The 22,266-nt window shown below is 28.7% G+C and overlaps 2 protein-coding genes across 19 annotated transcripts in view; one reads left to right on the forward strand and one right to left on the reverse strand.

The window, feature by feature from the left end:
- Positions 1–22,266, forward strand: part of LOC143230083 (uncharacterized) — a 180,340-nt gene that overhangs the window by 129,258 nt on the left and 28,816 nt on the right. For 11 of the 18 annotated variants that reach the window (XM_076463106.1, XM_076463100.1, XM_076463103.1 and 8 more), the window contains one exon: positions 9,238–9,334. In XM_076463106.1, coding sequence (XP_076319221.1) covers positions 9,238–9,334 — 97 coding nt within the window. Of the gene's footprint in view, positions 1–9,237; positions 9,335–13,129; positions 13,650–22,266 lie in introns of those variants that run through there. The other 7 variants (XM_076463109.1, XM_076463112.1, XM_076463113.1 and 4 more) reach the window with 1 other exon arrangement.
- LOC143230084 (protein LTV1 homolog) overlaps positions 13,790–22,266 on the reverse strand; it is a 34,868-nt gene continuing 26,391 nt past the window's right edge. The window contains exons 9-11 of the mRNA XM_076463119.1: positions 19,592–19,647; positions 18,583–18,828; positions 13,790–13,977 (exon numbers count right to left, since the gene is read on the reverse strand). Of these exons, the coding sequence (XP_076319234.1) occupies positions 13,864–13,977; positions 18,583–18,828; positions 19,592–19,647 (416 nt within the window). The 3' untranslated portion in view covers positions 13,790–13,863. The remainder of the gene's footprint in view (positions 13,978–18,582; positions 18,829–19,591; positions 19,648–22,266) is intronic.

Below are 22,266 nucleotides of genomic sequence, written 5' to 3' on the forward strand. Positions count from 1 at the left end.
TAAAACTGATTATGAGACATAATAACAAAGTCTTGAGTTGTATTATATTTACATAGGATATGGTGAAATAATGAACTAAAGGTACCTAATGTAATCTAAAACTGATTATGAGACATAATAACAAAGTCTTGAGTTGTATTATATTTACATAAATTATGGTGAAATAGTGAACTAAAGGTACCTAATGTAATCTAAAACTGATTATGAGACATAATAACAAAGTCTTGAGTTGTATTATATTTACATAGAATATTTTGAAATAATGAACTAAAGGTACCTAATGTAATCTAAAACTGATTATGAGACATAATAACAAAGTCTTGAGTTGTATTATATTTACATAGAATATGGTGAAATAATGAACTAAAGGTACCTAATGTAATCTAAAACTGATTATGAGACATAATAACAAAGTCTTGAGTTGTATTATATTTACATAGAATATGGTGAAATAATGAACTAAATGTACCTAATGTAATCTAAAACTGATCATGAGACACAATAACAAAGTCTTGAGTTGTATTATATTTATATAGAATATGGTGAAATAATGAACTAAAGGTACCTAATGTAATCTAAAACTGATTATGAGACATAATAACAAAGTCTTGAGTTGTATTATATTTACATAAATTATGGTGAAATAATGAACTAAAGGTACCTAATGTAATCTAAAACTGATTATGAGACATAATAACAAAGTCTTGAGTTGTATTATATTTACATAAATTATGGTGAAATAATGAACTAAAGGTACCTAATGTAATCTAAAACTGATTATGAGACATAATAACAAAGTCTTGAGTTGTATTATATTTATATAGAATATGGTGAAATAATGAACTAAAGGTACCTAATGTAATCTAAAACTGATTATGAGACATAATAACAAAGTCTTGAGTTGTATTATATTTACATAGGATATGGTGAAATAATGAACTAAAGGTACCTAATGTAATCTAAAACTGATTATGAGACATAATAACAAAGTCTTGAGTTGTATTATATTTACATAGAATATGGTGAAACAATGAACTAAAGGTACCTAATGTAATCTAAAACTGATTATGAGACATAATAACAAAGTCTTGAGTTGTATTATATTTACAAAGAATATGGTGAAATAATGAACTAAAGGTACCTAATGTAATCTAAAACTGATTATGAGACATAATAACAAAGTCTTGAGTTGTATTATATTTACATAAATTATGGTGAAATAATGAACTAAAGGTACCTAATGTAATCTAAAACTGATTATGAGACATAATAACAAAGTCTTGAGTTGTATTATATTTACATAAATTATGGTGAAATAATGAACTAAAGGTACCTAATGTAATCTAAAACTGATTATGAGACATAATAACAAAGTCTTGAGTTGTATTATATTTACATAGGATATGGTGAAATAATGAACTAAAGGTACCTAATGTAATCTAAAACTGATTATGAGACATAATAACAAAGTCTTGAGTTGTATTATATTTACATAGGATATGGTGAAATAATGAACTAAAGGTACCTAATGTAATCTAAAACTGATCATGAGACACAATAACAAAGTCTTGAGTTGTATTATATTTACATAAATTATGGTGAAATAATGAACTAAAGGTATAATCTAAAACTGATTATGAGACATAATAACAAAGTCTTGAGTTGTATTATATTTACATAGGATATGGTGAAATAATGAACTAAAGGTACCTAATGTAATCTAAAACTGATTATGAGACATAATAACAAAGTCTTGAGTTGTATTATATTTACATAGGATATGGTGAAATAATGAACTAAAGGTACCTAATGTAATCTAAAACTGATTATGAGACATAAAAAAAAGTCTTGAGTTGTATTATATTTACATAGAATATGGTGAAATAATGAACTAAATGTACCTAATGTAATCTAAAACTGATCATGAGACACAATAACAAAGTCTTGAGTTGTATTATATTTATATAGAATATGGTGAAATAATGAACTAAAGGTACCTAATGTAATCTAAAACTGATTATGAGACATAATAACAAAGTCTTGAGTTGTATTATATTTACATAGGATATGGTGAAATAATGAACTAAAGGTACCTAATGTAATCTAAAACTGATTATGAGACATAATAACAAAGTCTTGAGTTGTATTATATTTACATAGGATATGGTGAAATAATGAACTAAAGGTACCTAATGTAATCTAAAACTGATTATGAGACATAATAACAAAGTCTTGAGTTGTATTATATTTACATAGAATATGGTGAAATAATGAACTAAATGTACCTAATGTAATCTAAAACTGATCATGAGACACAATAACAAAGTCTTGAGTTGTATTATATTTATATAGAATATGGTGAAATAATGAACTAAAGGTACCTAATGTAATCTAAAACTGATTATGAGACATAATAACAAAGTCTTGAGTTGTATTATATTTACATAAATTATGGTGAAATAATGAACTAAAGGTACCTAATGTAATCTAAAACTGATTATGAGACATAATAACAAAGTCTTGAGTTGTATTATATTTACATAGGATATGGTGAAATAATGAACTAAAGGTACCTAATGTAATCTAAAACTGATTATGAGACATAATAACAAAGTCTTGAGTTGTATTATATTTACATAAATTATGGTGAAATAGTGAACTAAAGGTACCTAATGTAATCTAAAACTGATTATGAGACATAATAACAAAGTCTTGAGTTGTATTATATTTACATAGAATATTTTGAAATAATGAACTAAAGGTACCTAATGTAATCTAAAACTGATTATGAGACATAATAACAAAGTCTTGAGTTGTATTATATTTACATAGAATATGGTGAAATAATGAACTAAAGGTACCTAATGTAATCTAAAACTGATTATGAGACATAATAACAAAGTCTTGAGTTGTATTATATTTACATAGAATATGGTGAAATAATGAACTAAATGTACCTAATGTAATCTAAAACTGATCATGAGACACAATAACAAAGTCTTGAGTTGTATTATATTTATATAGAATATGGTGAAATAATGAACTAAAGGTACCTAATGTAATCTAAAACTGATTATGAGACATAATAACAAAGTCTTGAGTTGTATTATATTTACATAAATTATGGTGAAATAATGAACTAAAGGTACCTAATGTAATCTAAAACTGATTATGAGACATAATAACAAAGTCTTGAGTTGTATTATATTTACATAAATTATGGTGAAATAATGAACTAAAGGTACCTAATGTAATCTAAAACTGATTATGAGACATAATAACAAAGTCTTGAGTTGTATTATATTTATATAGAATATGGTGAAATAATGAACTAAAGGTACCTAATGTAATCTAAAACTGATTATGAGACATAATAACAAAGTCTTGAGTTGTATTATATTTACATAGGATATGGTGAAATAATGAACTAAAGGTACCTAATGTAATCTAAAACTGATTATGAGACATAATAACAAAGTCTTGAGTTGTATTATATTTACATAGAATATGGTGAAACAATGAACTAAAGGTACCTAATGTAATCTAAAACTGATTATGAGACATAATAACAAAGTCTTGAGTTGTATTATATTTACAAAGAATATGGTGAAATAATGAACTAAAGGTACCTAATGTAATCTAAAACTGATTATGAGACATAATAACAAAGTCTTGAGTTGTATTATATTTACATAAATTATGGTGAAATAATGAACTAAAGGTACCTAATGTAATCTAAAACTGATTATGAGACATAATAACAAAGTCTTGAGTTGTATTATATTTACATAAATTATGGTGAAATAATGAACTAAAGGTACCTAATGTAATCTAAAACTGATTATGAGACATAATAACAAAGTCTTGAGTTGTATTATATTTACATATGATATGGTGAAATAATGAACTAAAGGTACCTAATGTAATCTAAAACTGATTATGAGACATAATAACAAAGTCTTGAGTTGTATTATATTTACATAGGATATGGTGAAATAATGAACTAAAGGTACCTAATGTAATCTAAAACTGATCATGAGACACAATAACAAAGTCTTGAGTTGTATTATATTTACATAAATTATGGTGAAATAATGAACTAAAGGTATAATCTAAAACTGATTATGAGACATAATAACAAAGTCTTGAGTTGTATTATATTTACATAGGATATGGTGAAATAATGAACTAAAGGTACCTAATGTAATCTAAAACTGATTATGAGACATAATAACAAAGTCTTGAGTTGTATTATATTTACATAGGATATGGTGAAATAATGAACTAAAGGTACCTAATGTAATCTAAAACTGATTATGAGACATAATAAAAAAGTCTTGAGTTGTATTATATTTACATAGAATATGGTGAAATAATGAACTAAATGTACCTAATGTAATCTAAAACTGATCATGAGACACAATAACAAAGTCTTGAGTTGTATTATATTTATATAGAATATGGTGAAATAATGAACTAAAGGTACCTAATGTAATCTAAAACTGATTATGAGACATAATAACAAAGTCTTGAGTTGTATTATATTTACATAGGATATGGTGAAATAATGAACTAAAGGTACCTAATGTAATCTAAAACTGATTATGAGACATAATAACAAAGTCTTGAGTTGTATTATATTTACATAGGATATGGTGAAATAATGAACTAAAGGTACCTAATGTAATCTAAAACTGATTATGAGACATAATAACAAAGTCTTGAGTTGTATTATATTTACATAGAATATGGTGAAATAATGAACTAAATGTACCTAATGTAATCTAAAACTGATCATGAGACACAATAACAAAGTCTTGAGTTGTATTATATTTATATAGAATATGGTGAAATAATGAACTAAAGGTACCTAATGTAATCTAAAACTGATTATGAGACATAATAACAAAGTCTTGAGTTGTATTATATTTACATAGGATATGGTGAAATAATGAACTAAAGGTACCTAATGTAATCTAAAACTGATTATGAGACATAATAACAAATTCTTGAGTTGTATTATATTTACATAGAATATGGTGAAATAATGAACTAAAGGTACCTAATGTAATCTAAAACTGATTATGAGACATAATAACAAAGTCTTGAGTTGTATTATATTTACATAAATTATGGTGAAATAATGAACTAAAGGTACCTAATGTAATCTAAAACTGATTATGAGACATAATAACAAAGTCTTGAGTTGTATTATATTTACATAGGATATGGTGAAATAATGAACTAAAGGTACCTAATGTAATCTAAAACTGATTATGAGACATAATAACAAAGTCTTGAGTTGTATTATATTTACATAGAATATGGTGAAATAATGAACTAAAGGTACCTAATGTAATCTAAAACTGATTATGAGACATAATAACAAAGTCTTGAGTTGTATTATATTTATATAGAATATGGTGAAATAATGAACTAAAGGTACCTAATGTAATCTAAAACTGATTGAGACATAATAACAAAGTCTTGAGTTGTATTATATTTACATAAATTATGGTGAAATAATGAACTAAAGGTACCTAATGTAATCTAAAACTGATTATGAGACATAATAACAAAGTCTTGAGTTGTATTATATTTACATAAATTATGGTGAAATAATGAACTAAAGGTACCTAATGTAATCTAAAACTGATTATGAGACATAATAACAAAGTCTTGAGTTGTATTATATTTATATAGAATATGGTGAAATAATGAACTAAAGGTACCTAATGTAATCTAAAACTGATTATGAGACATAACAACAAAGTCTTGAGTTGTATTATATTTACATAGAATATGGTGAAATAATGAACTAAATGTACCTAATGTAATCTAAAACTGATCATGAGACACAATAACAAAGTCTTGAGTTGTATTATATTTACATAGGATATGGTGAAATAATGAACTAAAGGTACCTAATGTAATCTAAAACTGATCATGAGACACAATAACAAAGTCTTGAGTTGTATTATATTTACATAAATTATGGTGAAATAATGAACTAAAGGTATAATCTAAAACTGATTATGAGACATAATAACAAAGTCTTGAGTTGTATTATATTTACATAGGATATGGTGAAATAATGAACTAAAGGTACCTAATGTAATCTAAAACTGATTATGAGACATAATAACAAAGTCTTGAGTTGTATTATATTTACATAGGATATGGTGAAATAATGAACTAAAGGTACCTAATGTAATCTAAAACTGATTATGAGACATAATAAAAAAGTCTTGAGTTGTATTATATTTACATAGAATATGGTGAAATAATGAACTAAATGTACCTAATGTAATCTAAAACTGATCATGAGACACAATAACAAAGTCTTGAGTTGTTTTATATTTATATAGAATATGGTGAAATAATGAACTAAAGGTACCTAATGTAATCTAAAACTGATTATGAGACATAATAACAAAGTCTTGAGTTGTATTATATTTACATAGGATATGGTGAAATAATGAACTAAAGGTACCTAATGTAATCTAAAACTGATTATGAGACATAATAACAAAGTCTTGAGTTGTATTATATTTACATAGGATATGGTGAAATAATGAACTAAAGGTACCTAATGTAATCTAAAACTGATTATGAGACATAATAACAAAGTCTTGAGTTGTATTATATTTACATAGAATATGGTGAAATAATGAACTAAATGTACCTAATGTAATCTAAAACTGATCATGAGACACAATAACAAAGTCTTGAGTTGTATTATATTTATATAGAATATGGTGAAATAATGAACTAAAGGTACCTAATGTAATCTAAAACTGATTATGAGACATAATAACAAAGTCTTGAGTTGTATTATATTTACATAGGATATGGTGAAATAATGAACTAAAGGTACCTAATGTAATCTAAAACTGATTATGAGACATAATAACAAAGTCTTGAGTTGTATTATATTTACATAGAATATGGTGAAATAATGAACTAAAGGTACCTAATGTAATCTAAAACTGATTATGAGACATAATAACAAAGTCTTGAGTTGTATTATATTTACATAAATTATGGTGAAATAATGAACTAAAGGTACCTAATGTAATCTAAAACTGATTATGAGACATAATAACAAAGTCTTGAGTTGTATTATATTTACATAGGATATGGTGAAATAATGAACTAAAGGTACCTAATGTAATCTAAAACTGATTATGAGACATAATAACAAAGTCTTGAGTTGTATTATATTTACATAGAATATGGTGAAATAATGAACTAAAGGTACCTAATGTAATCTAAAACTGATTATGAGACATAATAACAAAGTCTTGAGTTGTATTATATTTATATAGAATATGGTGAAATAATGAACTAAAGGTACCTAATGTAATCTAAAACTGATTGAGACATAATAACAAAGTCTTGAGTTGTATTATATTTACATAAATTATGGTGAAATAATGAACTAAAGGTACCTAATGTAATCTAAAACTGATTATGAGACATAATAACAAAGTCTTGAGTTGTATTATATTTACATAAATTATGGTGAAATAATGAACTAAAGGTACCTAATGTAATCTAAAACTGATTATGAGACATAATAACAAAGTCTTGAGTTGTATTATATTTATATAGAATATGGTGAAATAATGAACTAAAGGTACCTAATGTAATCTAAAACTGATTATGAGACATAATAACAAAGTCTTGAGTTGTATTATATTTACATAGGATATGGTGAAATAATGAACTAAAGGTACCTAATGTAATCTAAAACTGATTATGAGACATAATAACAAAGTCTTGAGTTGTATTATATTTACATAAATTATGGTGAAATAATGAACTAAAGGTACCTAATGTAATCTAAAACTGATTATGAGACATAATAACAAAGTCTTGAGTTGTATTATATTTACATAGGATATGGTGAAATAATGAACTAAAGGTACCTAATGTAATCTAAAACTGATTATGAGACATAATAACAAAGTCTTGAGTTGTATTATATTTACATAAATTATGGTGAAATAATGAACTAAAGGTACCTAATGTAATCTAAAACTGATTATGAGACATAATAACAAAGTCTTGAGTTGTATTATATTTACATAGGATATGGTGAAATAATGAACTAAAGGTACCTAATGTAATCTAAAACTGATTATGAGACATAATAACAAAGTCTTGAGTTGTATTATATTTACATAGGATATGGTGAAATAATGAACTAAAGGTACCTAATGTAATCTAAAACTGATTATGAGACATAATAACAAAGTCTTGAGTTGTATTATATTTACATAGAATATGGTGAAATAATGAACTAAATGTACCTAATGTAATCTAAAACTGATTATGAGACACAATAACAAAGTCTTGAGTTGTATTATATTTATATAGAATATGGTGAAATAATGAACTAAAGGTACCTAATGTAATCTAAAACTGATTATGAGACATAATAACAAAGTCTTGAGTTGTGTTATATTTACATAAATTATGGTGAAATAATGAACTAAAGGTACCTAATGTAATCTAAAACTGATTATGAGACATAATAACAAAGTCTTGAGTTGTATTATATTTACATAAATTATGGTGAAATAATGAACTAAAGGTACCTAATGTAATCTAAAACTGATTATGAGACATAATAACAAAGTCTTGAGTTGTATTATATTTACATAGGATATGGTGAAATAATGAACTAAAGGTACCTAATGTAATCTAAAACTGATTATGAGACATAATAACAAAGTCTTGAGTTGTATTATATTTACATAAATTATGGTGAAATAATGAACTAAAGGTACCTAATGTAATCTAAAACTGATTATGAGACATAATAAGAAAGTCTTGAGTTGTATTATATTTATATAGAATATGGTGAAATAATGAACTAAAGGTACCTAATGGAATCTACAACTGGTTATGAGACATAATAACAAAACTATAAATTTGTATTATTTTTTTTCATGATGAAAGAGCAAATGATACTAATTACTCAGAATCTCCTGTTTAGCTTTGTATCAATTAAATGATACTAATATGTTTATATTTGACATTTTTGAACTGTGATCATAATAAAAGTTTTTGAACAGAATGATAACTTCTAGAAGACAAAACCAAAAAAGTGCTTTTAGAATTCAGTTTCTTATTCTGTGACTTTCTAGTGTGATATGTAGATATTCTAGTAAATTATTTGTGTGCTATTGTATGGTTTTTGTAATAAATTGCTTGTTCACACTTATTTAGAATAGCTATAAAGTTATGGATCAAGATGACAGTAGTGATGATGACAACCCTGAAGTAACCCAGCTCTCTAGATGGGCCTCATCTGGTAACAATCAAGGTATTTTAGGATAATAATTATTACAGAAAAGTAAAGAGAGAGAAAGTCAGTATTTCAGTCTTCACTTCCATGAGAGTTTGATTGTTAGCTCTGCTGGAGTTGTATCTGTACTGAAGTCAACCAGTAAGTTACAGAAGAATCTGTTATAAAGGAAGTTTGTGAGTAATTTCCAAGTGACATAGCTGTGGTTTATCTATTTAATTTGCTTTGTTTCTACTACTTATTACTGGCACAAGTACTTGGCTTAGCTTGGTTATTAAGCTGATATATTTTAGCAACTGCATAAAATTTATCATGTGAGTAAAAATATCAATCCAATTTTAAGCGTGTTTTGAATTAAGCTATTTTCTGTTGTACCACAAACCTCTTTAATCAACAGACTCTGAGTTAAGAAATCAACAAATATCAGTCCAGTTTCATTGTTTATACATTTCATTTTATTATATAATTATTGGTTCTTCTCATAATTGCAGATTATTATTTTATTTTATACTTTCAGTACATAGACTGACAGGTTTTACTTTTATTGCTAACCAACATAACATAAAAGCCATTGCTGGAAGGTAGTGTTATCAAAATCTACTGGCTTTTCTATATATTACAAGATATTAATCCAAGTAATATATGACAGACTACACTAAGAAGTCTGCGTGTATACAAATGGATAAGCAACAATACCCAGGTGCATATCCTCAGGGTCCATTTAGTTTGGATGCAAAATTTCAGGTTTTTTGGTTCTTTTTTCTTGATATCACACACACACACATCCTTTTATTATTATAGATGTGCTTCAAATTAATTTTTACAATAAGACAATGATAACTGACAACACATGCAAAAACAGAAATAGAGTGATTTGGTCATTTTGAAGACTACACACATTTTTTTAAAGTATAGCATTCATGCCAACCTTGAATATCTCCAGAATATCTCATTCAAATTTAAAAAATCTTCAGTACATTAAACATAAATATTTTTGCTAAGTGTGAGCTCTTCCTCAGGTGAGATGGTATCATTGCTTTATTTGTACAAAATAAGTACAGAACAGTCTGCTTATTACCATCAGTGATTTACTGGTAAATTCAGGTACTTTAATGATCTGAGTTTTTTATTTGAACTGCCTTTGATCTCTTTTTCAGAATGGTTTGTGCTGTTTTTCTAAATAACTGTATTATAAAAAAAAACTTAATTTTTGTTGAACAAAATAAATTTATTTCCATTTTTCATAATTATATAGATCCATTTTAGTGGTCATGTTTTTAGAACATTGATTATATTTACCACATATATGTGCTGATATAAGTATATATTTGAACAGTTGAACATCCATGACTGAAAATCTAATTTAACTATGCCAGACACTTTGAGGTGCATGGCCTGGTTTTAAGGTGCTTTCACACTGTCATGATAGCTTCTTCATTGTAAATTTGTTAATGTAGTTAGTATAAATTTTACAAACATTAGTTTGATTTTGTTACAGAATTGATAATGGTGGTCAACATTTTTCAAAGTTATCATAAGGGATAAAGAAACTGTAAGGAGGGAAGCATCAGAATAGGACTGATGACAGTGAATTTATTTAAGAGGATCAAAACAAATCAGAAATCAAAATTGTTGTTTGAAAGTAGTAATAGGAAATCTAACAAATATTTTAAAGCAACATCAGTGTTAGAGCTAAGCAGTTAGTAGTACTAATTAATTAATTGAAATAGTGTTTCCCAATCCATACTGTATACAAACACAGGTGGTTGTGGATGCAGCCAATCAATTACTTTACCTGTATAATTCAGAAGTTTAAACAAAATTTGGTTGTTGGTTATCCTAGACAGTTTATTTTCCTTCTAGTCAGAAGGTTAAAATGAATGATAGTGGCAGGTAACATTAGTAACTTTACCATAAAAAGACAGTGAGTAAATTTTGAAATTTAGCATGATATCCTTGACTCACAAGACCTTTCCAAGTCTAAACAAACTTGAATTGAAAACAGTAACTCATAAAGCTAAATTCTGATATGGTGCTTTACCTCTTCTCACATAAATACCTATTCTTATTCCTCTCTGACCTTTATACACACACATTTTTTATGCATGCCACGACCCTTTTAGTTCCTCTCGGTTGGAACCGAATGATTGTGATACATCTGTCATGAAAATCATCATGAACAAACCCCCATCTCAAAGAGAGTAAGATATATCTTATTTGGTGGTACTCATGTTTAGACGTTTTTTTGTTTTGGTGCTCCTCATGTGATTTGCCTTAATGACTTTGTTTAGTTTCTTCAGGGTAAAGAAAATATTTTAACTTCTTTTTCCCAGTCTTTATTTTTTCACATTTACATTTTATACATTTCTACAATGAATTCTCTGATTCATATTATCTTTTTGAGCATCATACCTCCTACTAGCACTATTTCACAGGTTACAGGTGGGGGAAATCCCTCATTAGATTTATCCATGTGGGACTGATCATTATATGGGTTCGTCCTCTCTCTCTCTTTTTCTTCTTTGACAGCTCTCTTATTACCTTTTCTCCTAGCTTGGTCAATAATTTATATTGATAGTTGGACATGTTAGTTAGTGTGCTGCATCCTTGAAGGAATGCATTCATGAAAATATGTAAATCTGGATGAGTAGGAGGAAGCAGCACACCAACCTGTCGAACATGTTGGTAGATAAGACCTCTTGGCTGCAGGCCAATACCCTGGAGCTTCTCTCTGTACATCATGCTTTGGTTCGTTTTCTCCACCTGGACAGAAATCATATGGCAAGGATTCATTCCAACAATTTTCCTGTAGTTGCTTTTCTCAGTCCCAAAAGTAGCACCCATTTTAATTGTCTGTGTACATTGGATCTTCTTTCTTGGGCCCACATGCTAGATATTCTTACTGCCCATCATGTTCTATTTACTATGAATCTTATCACAGATCAGCTTTACCATCTAAACAGTCTGTCTTATGAAGTGGTTGTGCAATCCTCTTCTTTTCCCTTGAGTGGGGTACTCCTTCTATCAGTAGTTTTGCTATGTCCTTCAACCACAAATTGACTGTTTTAGGCTCTGGTCACTCATTCTGTCAGTCAGGACTGACTGGACCAACAAATAACTCAATGTTTATTCTCCCATTCAATATCTTAATTAAGTGATTTTGATCATCCAAGCCTTTCTGATTGCTCTTTACTAGCTTATTCAGCCATAGTTTCCCTTGTCTTCATCTCCAACTTATCTCTCTACGTTTGGAGTTAAATATGTTGCAACAATGCCTGAAAGACTGTCTGCAATTATTAATGTAAAAGTGGAACACAAAATATATTAACTGTTCACTGAACTGAAGCACTTCTTCCGAGTTTCTGTTGTACTAAATACAAAGATTAACGTAGCCTCAAATCTAACACCTTTTCACAGTACACTACATCTTGTAGTGAATAATAGTCATGACTTTATTAATGACATTACATTTTATAGTAACCAATGCAACTATTTCCACTGGGTATGGTGAAGTGAATTACAACTGCCCTTGTGTATTACATAGAATGAAAACCTGATTTCTGACATAAGTATGTTTCAAAATTTTTAGTCTACTTGAATTATACATCTTAAGAAATTAAACCCATATTTGAAGTTTTAATGTAATGTGTTTTGATTGTTCTCTTGAGAGTGAGTAGAAAAAGAGGGCAGGTAAGAAAAGTGTCCATAGCGTCACTCTGCATGTATATATCAAGAACTTATGATAGCAATGAATGTTACTTTCTCATACTGTCACAACAATTTATATCTTACTAATGAACAATATTTTCTCAGCTTATGATGAGGATCCTGATGTTGTGTTGGGAAGATCTTGGCAAGCAGAGAGAAGATAGAAACAGATCATCATCTGAGATTCTTCTTCCAAAGAAAGTGCCTTTGATAACATGCAGAAATATCTTGATCTTACATGTTGCTTTTTACTGTTCCATGATTTTATCTCAATGAAACATTGAGTGGTAAACATACTGACCTTCTGCCAGCTGCATTATTTTTGTGTAAGACATTAAAAAATCTGGAATTTGTACAGTGAGAACACATAAAGTAAAAGTAGTGAACACCAGGGATGTGGTTATGTTTGCACTACCAGTCAGCATTTGGAAAAGATACATAAAATGAAAGTTTGTGTCAGTTGGATGGAAATGTTACAAGCTAAAAGAAGGCTGAAGGACTGTTGTTATTTGTACCATTTTAAGTAAAATAGATTATTTAATCATTTATATTTGTGGTGTAGTAAAATGTATATGTAACATAAGAGATGTGGTCATCTGCCTATTAAACAATTTAACATTTCTTACACATAGGTCTGTTTATCAATATTATTTCGAAGGTACATTTACTCAGTATAAGTTTAAGTGTTTTAGAAATGTGTTACTTAAAATTGATTGTCATAATTTTTATGAACAGTCTTCAAGATAGAAATAATAAAGGCACAAAAACTGTTGAGAACAAATCTTTATATTGTGTCAGTATGTACAAACGAAGGGACTTGTTACCAGAACACAGTTATTTCAGTTCAACTTAATGCACTGTAGATTCTGGCGAAGATTCATAGCAATCTGCAACTGTCTTTTCTCTTCCATTTTGAAAGCTAATTTGTTGGCTTTCTTCTCAGCTCTCCTTTCCTGAAATGAGTTTCAACTCATTAACAACCCATGGAACACCAATAAATAAAGCCTCTGATAAAGTATCACACATAATATTACTAATAAATAACTTACATAATTTATCTTTTACTGATCACTATTTCAACTGTATAGAGTCATTTGTAACCTACAAGTTTGCACTAGCACTGTAAGACTATAGGGAAGGCAGCTAGTCATTACCACCAACTCTGTGGGTACTGTTTTTACCAATGAACAGGGGGAGTGACCATCTCATTATAATGCTCCATCATTTGATATAGCAGGTAGTGACCCTCAAATTACAAATCGAGAACTATAACCACCTGGATATGCCAGGCCAATAGGAGAGCATCACCCAACTTTCTAAACACTATCTAGTGTCTGCTTAACAAAATTGAGACGTCATTAGTGTTTAGTGTAAGAGTTATTGAAAGAGTAAGAAAATGAAGGTCCTGCACAACACGTTAGTAGTGAGAAACAATCTACTATCTGAATACTAGATGTGTGCTAATTGATGAAACAGTGAGAAAGTTTCCACCTTATGGGAAGGATGTTGCACAAAATCACCAACATTAAGCATTGTGTGTATGAGGATACACACAACTAGATGGAAAGACCACCCAAATAAACATAGATGATCTAATGGTCAAACCTGTTGCCTTCATTTTTCTGAAGATCTCCAAGACCTACTTTGGCTATGTTGAACATCAAACAAAGAGCCAGATCCTTTCTGGGGCTAGTGGGATACTACAACAAGTTTCTTCCAAATTGTGTTTAAGTGACAAAGTAGGTTTTTGAAAGTTCTAGGCCTCAGATGGATAATGTGTGTGTTGTCCCACTAACTATGAAAGGCCTAACCGAGAAATTAAAGTGGAAACAACCACAGCAGATGACATTCCAGAAGTTAACATGTTTAAAAGTTTGCCAATACTAAAAATGCCAGACTCCAACAAACTGTTCATTGTTGGAATTGGAGCAATATTCCTACGAGAACATGAAGAAGGACTGTTTCAGGTAATGCATGTAAGCACAAAGCTATTGAGTAGGAAAAGAACTATTTTGTGATCCAAGAAGAGTGTCTGGCCATCTGGAAGTTTCAGAACAACCTGTATGGGAAGGAGTTCATCATCCAGACAGATAAATCAACCACTTACATGTATCCAGAGGTGAAAAACTGTCATGAAGTGCACATTGTAGTTCCACAACCACAGTTTCTGTATTGACACTATTGAGGGACTACAAATGTTGGTAAACTTTGTGTATGAACTAACAATCTTTGTATATTATAAATACTTGTTTTGAAGAAGAACTTATTGCTGGATACACAAGACTGTTTAGTGTAAGAGTTATTATTTAGTCATTTAATTTTCATAGCTAGCGTTAAAGAGTCATTATTTTAAAGGCACTAGTTACACAGCTCTTTTGTTAAGTCCGTGTGAGTTGTATGTTGCTTGTGTAGCTCAAATGTTGTAATTTTACTTCACATTACCCAAATTTCTGTATTTTCTTCCTTGCCTTAAGTGAGTATTGTTACACAACAACTTTGAGTAGGTTTTTGAAAGTTCTATGCCTCAGTTGGGTAGTGTGTGTGTATACATAGGTAATCAAGTGAAATTAGATCGTGTTGTTGTTAGTTTAACCATAACAAACAGGAGAATAAACTGTCTTATCAAAAGATGTTTTAAAGTAATTGAACCCACTTGTGTGGACTTTGAGGGAAAGGAGAAAATTATTTAACTCTTTTGTGACAGGTCACAGGTCAAAAGCCATGTCATTAAGTTTGGAATCAAATTGTAGATTATAATTCAAATTTTCATATTATACAAGTTAACTTCTTAATTTAAAAGTAAATATTAAAATATAGATTTTAGTGAGTCACGTGGTGTGATGGCAGCAGCACAGATTAAAACTGGATGTTTATGATGTTAAAATACTAAGTGTGGTTCTGTATAAATTAGGAACACAAATTACTAATATTATCAAGTTAGAATATAAAATAAGAACCTCATGTTTTTATTTTGCTGAGATATAGCTTTTCTACTGAATCTAACACAGTGGCCCCATTTACCTATTTCTATTTTTGGAACTGGTCCCTTACATACATGTACTTCAATATGTGACATGTGAATAACCGAATAATAGCTTAGAATGTCCTCCAAATGGTTTTCTCTCACAATTTTGATCTAAGATTTCAAGGAAGTAGGTCATGTCTTTAGTCTACTCAAAGTTTCTAGATCTAATTACATCTTATTTACTAAACTCAATAAATTATAGTGGTATTTTTGGCACAAGTATAATTTTTTTGGTTATTCAACTGTATATATAAAACCTAAGAATATAATGTCTTACTGGAAACAAACATTTGAAATGTATTAAGGATATTTTAGAAACTGCACAAATGATTTCATATTTTGGGATGAAGAACAGTTTTTTTTTTATCATAACATGAAATCACTCAGACTAGTAATGAAACAGACTCAGTATTTTCACAAATATATCTTTAGTAAAAATATTTCATTAAAAATCAGATTTGTTGTGTACAAAATAGTTGTAACTTTTACTAAATGTTTATCTAATTTTGTGAGCATACGCATGATGTATCAAAAGTTATATTCCAAATACTTGATATGTGTAGACAAACATGTATATATTATACTGAGCCCATCACAAAAGAGTTAAAGTTCTGGATACAATTGAGGTAATGCAAACAAATCTATTACAGATTATACAGTAAGAAATACAGTAAAGAAAAATAATCTGTCGTGTAAATTGAGTTTGAAAGCAACTAAAATAGCCTGTATGGACTTTTGATATAAAAGAGAATTATTTAAAGCTCTGTATACAAGTATGGTAACACAGAGTAATGTAAGTCAACTTATCACTAATCATATTGTGATAACAAAATTAGAAACAAGAATTATTCACAGTTTTACATACAACTGTATCGTCCCACAACATAAAGAATTCCTGTACATGCGTTTGACGTATTTTGAAAACAAGTGAACTGGATGCTGTTTGTTTGTTATTCAAATTAATTACCAAGTCACACTTACACTCTAAAGACTTGATGTCATTAGGAACTTGTAAATATCACAACTGTTACGTTTGTGAAGCACAGAATTACAATTATTCTGTAGAGTGAGATCAATCTAATAAATAGTTTTTCAATAAATAAATAGTTTCATATTTTCAATGTGATGAATTTAACAATAATGTTCAATAAGAAAAAAAAACTTCATATTTCAATGTTACTTGTGTATTTACTAAACCTAACTATATTCATCTTATGTTACTTGTGTATTTACTAAACCTAACCATATTTACCTTGTGTTACAGATCAATATAAAGACATTCATTTCACAGTTTACAATTACTTGTGTATTTAATAAACCTAACTATATTTACCTTGTGTTACAGATCAATAAAAAGACATTCATTTCGTTGTTTACTGTTACTTGCATGTTCACTAAATGTCAATGAAAGATATTCCTACAGATGTCGCATTCATTAAATAAATGGTATATGGCAAGAAATACAAACTCTATAGTACTTTTGAAAAATACATTTTCAAACGAGCTGGAGTTCCTCGCATTTAGACAGAAGTTAAGTAAATTCATGAGTAATGAAAAGTGAACTTAGGACATGAAAAGTTGCTTCCCTAATATGTAACTGCAGAAAATGGAAAAAAACGCCATAAAAAATGTAAAACACAAGGTGTGAAACCACAAGTTTGTAAGTATCTCTACATGGATCCAACAAACCTTAATGTCAAATCTAGTGAATATTCATCTAAACAAGTTGAGGTAGTGGTATTAAAAAACATAAAAATCAGAAAATGTAATATTAGTAAGTTTGTATGTACCCTCCCATGGAACTAATGAACCCTCATATCGATTTGGGTAAAGATCCACCCAAATCCTACGAACTACTTACATGGATGAAAATGTAATATTAGTAAGTTTGTATGTACCCTCCCATGGAACTAATGAACCCTCATATCGATTTGGGTAAAGATCCACCCAAATCCTACTGAACTACTTACATGGATGAAAATGTAATATTAGTAAGTTTGTATGTACCCTCCCATGGAACTAATGAACCCTCATATCGATTTGGGTAAAGATCCACCCAAATCCTACGAACTACTTACATGGATGAAAATGTAATATTAGTAAGTTTGTATGTACCCTCCCATGGAACTAATGAACCCTCATATCGATTTGGGTAAAGATCCACCCAAATCCATGGATGAAAATGTAATATTAGTAAGTTTGTATGTACCCTCCCATGGAACTACTTACATGGGTAAAGAATGAACAGATGAACAGTTTTTATATATGGACATGCACACCCATTTAGAAGTATAATTTTTTTTACAATTTTAAACAAAATATGCAGGAATGCACTTGACATCTGAAAAGTAAGTTAGTTCCCACATTTTCTGTGCAATTCTTATATCAAACAAAAGCTCACCCAGAAAACTTGTAATTCTATTTCTTTGTATTGCTGAAGAAGACAGTAGTTTTATGACTACTAATAACTAATACATTTTCTTGCTAAAGTGGATTTAACCTTTAAAACACAGTACAAAAAAACCATGCCTACTTTCTTGCACTGCTTTACAGTACATTTCCGGGCCTTGCGTTCTTCAGGTGTTTCATCTTTAGGTCTAATTGTGCTTGTTATAGTGTTCCTACTTCCTGCAGATGTTGATCTCAATTTGTGTGTGCTCTTGGAAACAATGTCATGGTTCTCTTCGTTTAACTGTCTCAGATGTCTCTTTGTAAGCTTATTGTTGTCAAACGCATCTACTGGAACACCCAACCTCTCAGAAACCACAACTGGTTTGGGCTATAAAAGTAATTAGTAGTGCATAATCATGAAATCTTTTATTTATTGATTTAAGAGTATGTATAATTATAATTAAAAGTACAAATTTAACATGAAAAATATAATTAATTACTTATGTTAGTTTCATTAACAATATTGGTAAAATACTTCATGTTGACATTTTGTTATAAAACTTAAAATTTAGTATGATATCTTTCACCTGCAAAATTTTAAAAGTTAGCAACCTATGTCCAGCAACAACCAAGTTCAAAGGTCATAAACCTTATTTATAAAATTTTTAAATTTTCAGAACTAACTCTGCCATTTATTTTCAACATTTAACCATCAAAGATATGACTCTAAGTTAACTCCATATAACTAAATGTTTTGTATAAAGAGAGAGACATGATTTTAAATTAGCTCTAATTAAGTAAACATTTTGTTTAATTAACTAGATATTTCATCTAGATAAACAATTCCTTTATATCAAACTATCCAACAATACCATAAAAGCTTGATGACACTTTAATTGTTAATATTTAGATGTACTGCTATTTCATTGGACAGAATTTACTGTACTGTAAATGCTGTCTTACATACAAGTTAAAGGAAGCAGCTCACTCTAGACTAGCAAAAAATTCCAAGTCTCCATTTTTCTAACTACTAAATAAACCACAATTAAACATTAAAGTTGAAGCAAGTAAGAAAAGTAGTCATAAGGAGAATCTTGAAATAACACTGTATAATAAGTTGGTGAATGAAACTGAATAGCCTGCAACCTTACCTTACTTTTCCGTTCTGTAATAAGTTTTGGGTGGTTGTACAAATTAGAATAAGTACCTGTCAAGTTAAAGGAAGTGAATCAGTCAAATGAAATCCAATTATTAGAAAATTATTACTGGCACGTTGTACCAAAAATGTGTTGTTTGTGGTTGATAGTAGTTTAAATAAATATAATAAATGACAGACTTTAATTAAATCACATATTTTAAGTTTGTATTATAAACCCTTTCACAAAAGTTCATGGTTAAGAAGATACATCACTGAGTTTGTTAACTTGCATTCAAAATTTCATTGAACTATTTTATGTTAATATGTTTGGAATAAAATTGTAGATTATAATTCAAACTTTACTATCATATACGAGATAATTTCTTAATTTAAAAGTAAATACTAAGAGAACATATTTAAATACAGACTTTAGTGCATCAAGTAGTACACTGAATGCAGCAGTGTTTAAAATTAGACGTTTCTGATGTCAAAATACTAAGTCTATACTCTTTGAACTCTATTTCTTGAAATGGTCATATACACTTACGTGACATGTGAATAATCAATAAACAGCTTACAATGTCCACAGAGTTTTCTTCTGGACCATTTTAATATTTGAAAACACCACAATGTTCTTTGATCCAAGATTTCAAAGAGGTAATTGTTGTTTTTAATCTACTCAAAGTTTCTTATTTTTTAAAATCTAAATACATCATAGTTACTAAGCTTAATAAATTATAGTGGAATTCTCATGGTATCAGGTTTTTGGGTTATTAAAGTGTATATATAGCACCTACACATTTGTTTTGATATCCTTCACACATGCAATTTTAAAAGGCTTAGTAATCTATGTCCAGCAGCAACCGAGTATGAAGGTTGTAGCTAGAATAGATAATTGTTTGCTTTACTTTTTGATTTATTATGCTATATTATAAGAAAAAAAATAAGTTTAATAATTTATTTCTAAATAGTAATAACCTATATACATATAAATAATGTTTAATAACTGAAATGTGACTGTATATTACAAATATTAGTCCACTAAAACACAGCCAAGACAAGGAAGACTAAAGGTCAGTTTTACATTACTGGGTACTGGCATGAGTGCACATGCACCATGTCAATGCAAGCTATGTAATGTTAGGTAGGCATGAGTGGAAGGTCAGTATAATAAAAAATGATAAATATATAACATTATGAGACTAAAGCTACATAAACATTTGTAATTTTGTGTTATAATAGTAGTCATTCTAGCATGAAAAAGTCATGTATTTTTGTGTTATAATACGTAGTCATTCTAACATGATAAAAGTCATGTATTTTTGTGTTATAATACATAGTCATTCTAACATGATAAAAGTCATGTAATTTTGTGTTATAACACGTAGTCATTCTAGCATGATAAAAGTCATGTATTTTTGTGTTATAATACATAGTCATTCTAGCATGATAAAAGTCATGTAATTTTGTGTTATAATACGTAGTCATTCTAGCATGATAAAAGTCATGTAATTTTGTGTTATAATACGTAGTCATTCTAGCATGATAAAAGTCATGTATTTTTGTGTTATAATACGTAGTCATTCTAGCATGATAAAAGTCATGTAATTTTGTGTTATAATACGTAGTCATTCTAGCATGATAAAAGTCATGTAATTTTGTGTTATAATACGTAGTCATTCTAGCATGATAAAAGTCATGTATTTTGTGTTATAATCACGTAGTCATTCTAGCATGATAAAAGTCATGTATTTTTGTGTTATAATACGTAGACATTCTAGCATGATAAAAGTCATGTAATTTTGTGTTATAATACGTAGTCATTCTAGCATGATAAAAGTCATGTATTTTTGTGTTATAATACGTAGTCATTCTAGCATGATAAAAGTCATGTATTTTTGTGTTATAATACGTAGACATTCTAGCATGATAAAAGTCAATTTATATTTATTTCATAATTTTTTATGATGGTTATGTGGTAGACCCCACATAGTTAGAGTAGAGAAAATAAGAAAATATTATGTCTTACTGAAAACAAAAGTTTGAAATATATATTTAGGAGGTTTTAGAGGTTACCCTAGATTTGAGATTTTGGGACAAAAAGTAGTTTTTTAATGATAACATGAAATCACTCTGTCTGTACTCAGACTAGTAACAAAACAGACTATTTTCACAAACAAATCTTTAGTAAAATTATTTCATTAAAAAATATGATTTTGTATTCAAAATACTTGTAATGTTTACTAAACGTCTACTGAATTTTGTGAAGGTACACATACTGTATCAAAATTATAGAGTAAATACTTAACATGTGCTGTAGATAAACATATAGATATTATACCAAGCCCATTGTGAAAGGGTTGTTTCACCTTTAAAAACTAGGCTACAACATGTTTCTCAATACCAAAAATTATGTTTCTTTACAAAAACACCATCAAATCTGTAATGTTTAATCATATTAAGTCTTCAATTAGGTTTGAACAGTTACATCACATATAAATGTTTAGAAAGTCCACATGTACTGCATCAAACATACTTAACACATAAATGTTTAGAAAGTCCACATGTACTGCATCAAACATACTTAACACATAAATGTTTAGAAAGTCCACATGTACTGCATCAAACATACTTAACACATAAATGTTTAGAAAGTCCACATGTACTGCATCAAACATACTTAACACA

Source organism: Tachypleus tridentatus, chromosome 10 (assembly GCF_004210375.1).
Source record: "Tachypleus tridentatus isolate NWPU-2018 chromosome 10, ASM421037v1, whole genome shotgun sequence".
Taxonomy (NCBI): Eukaryota; Metazoa; Arthropoda; class Merostomata; order Xiphosura; family Limulidae; genus Tachypleus; species Tachypleus tridentatus.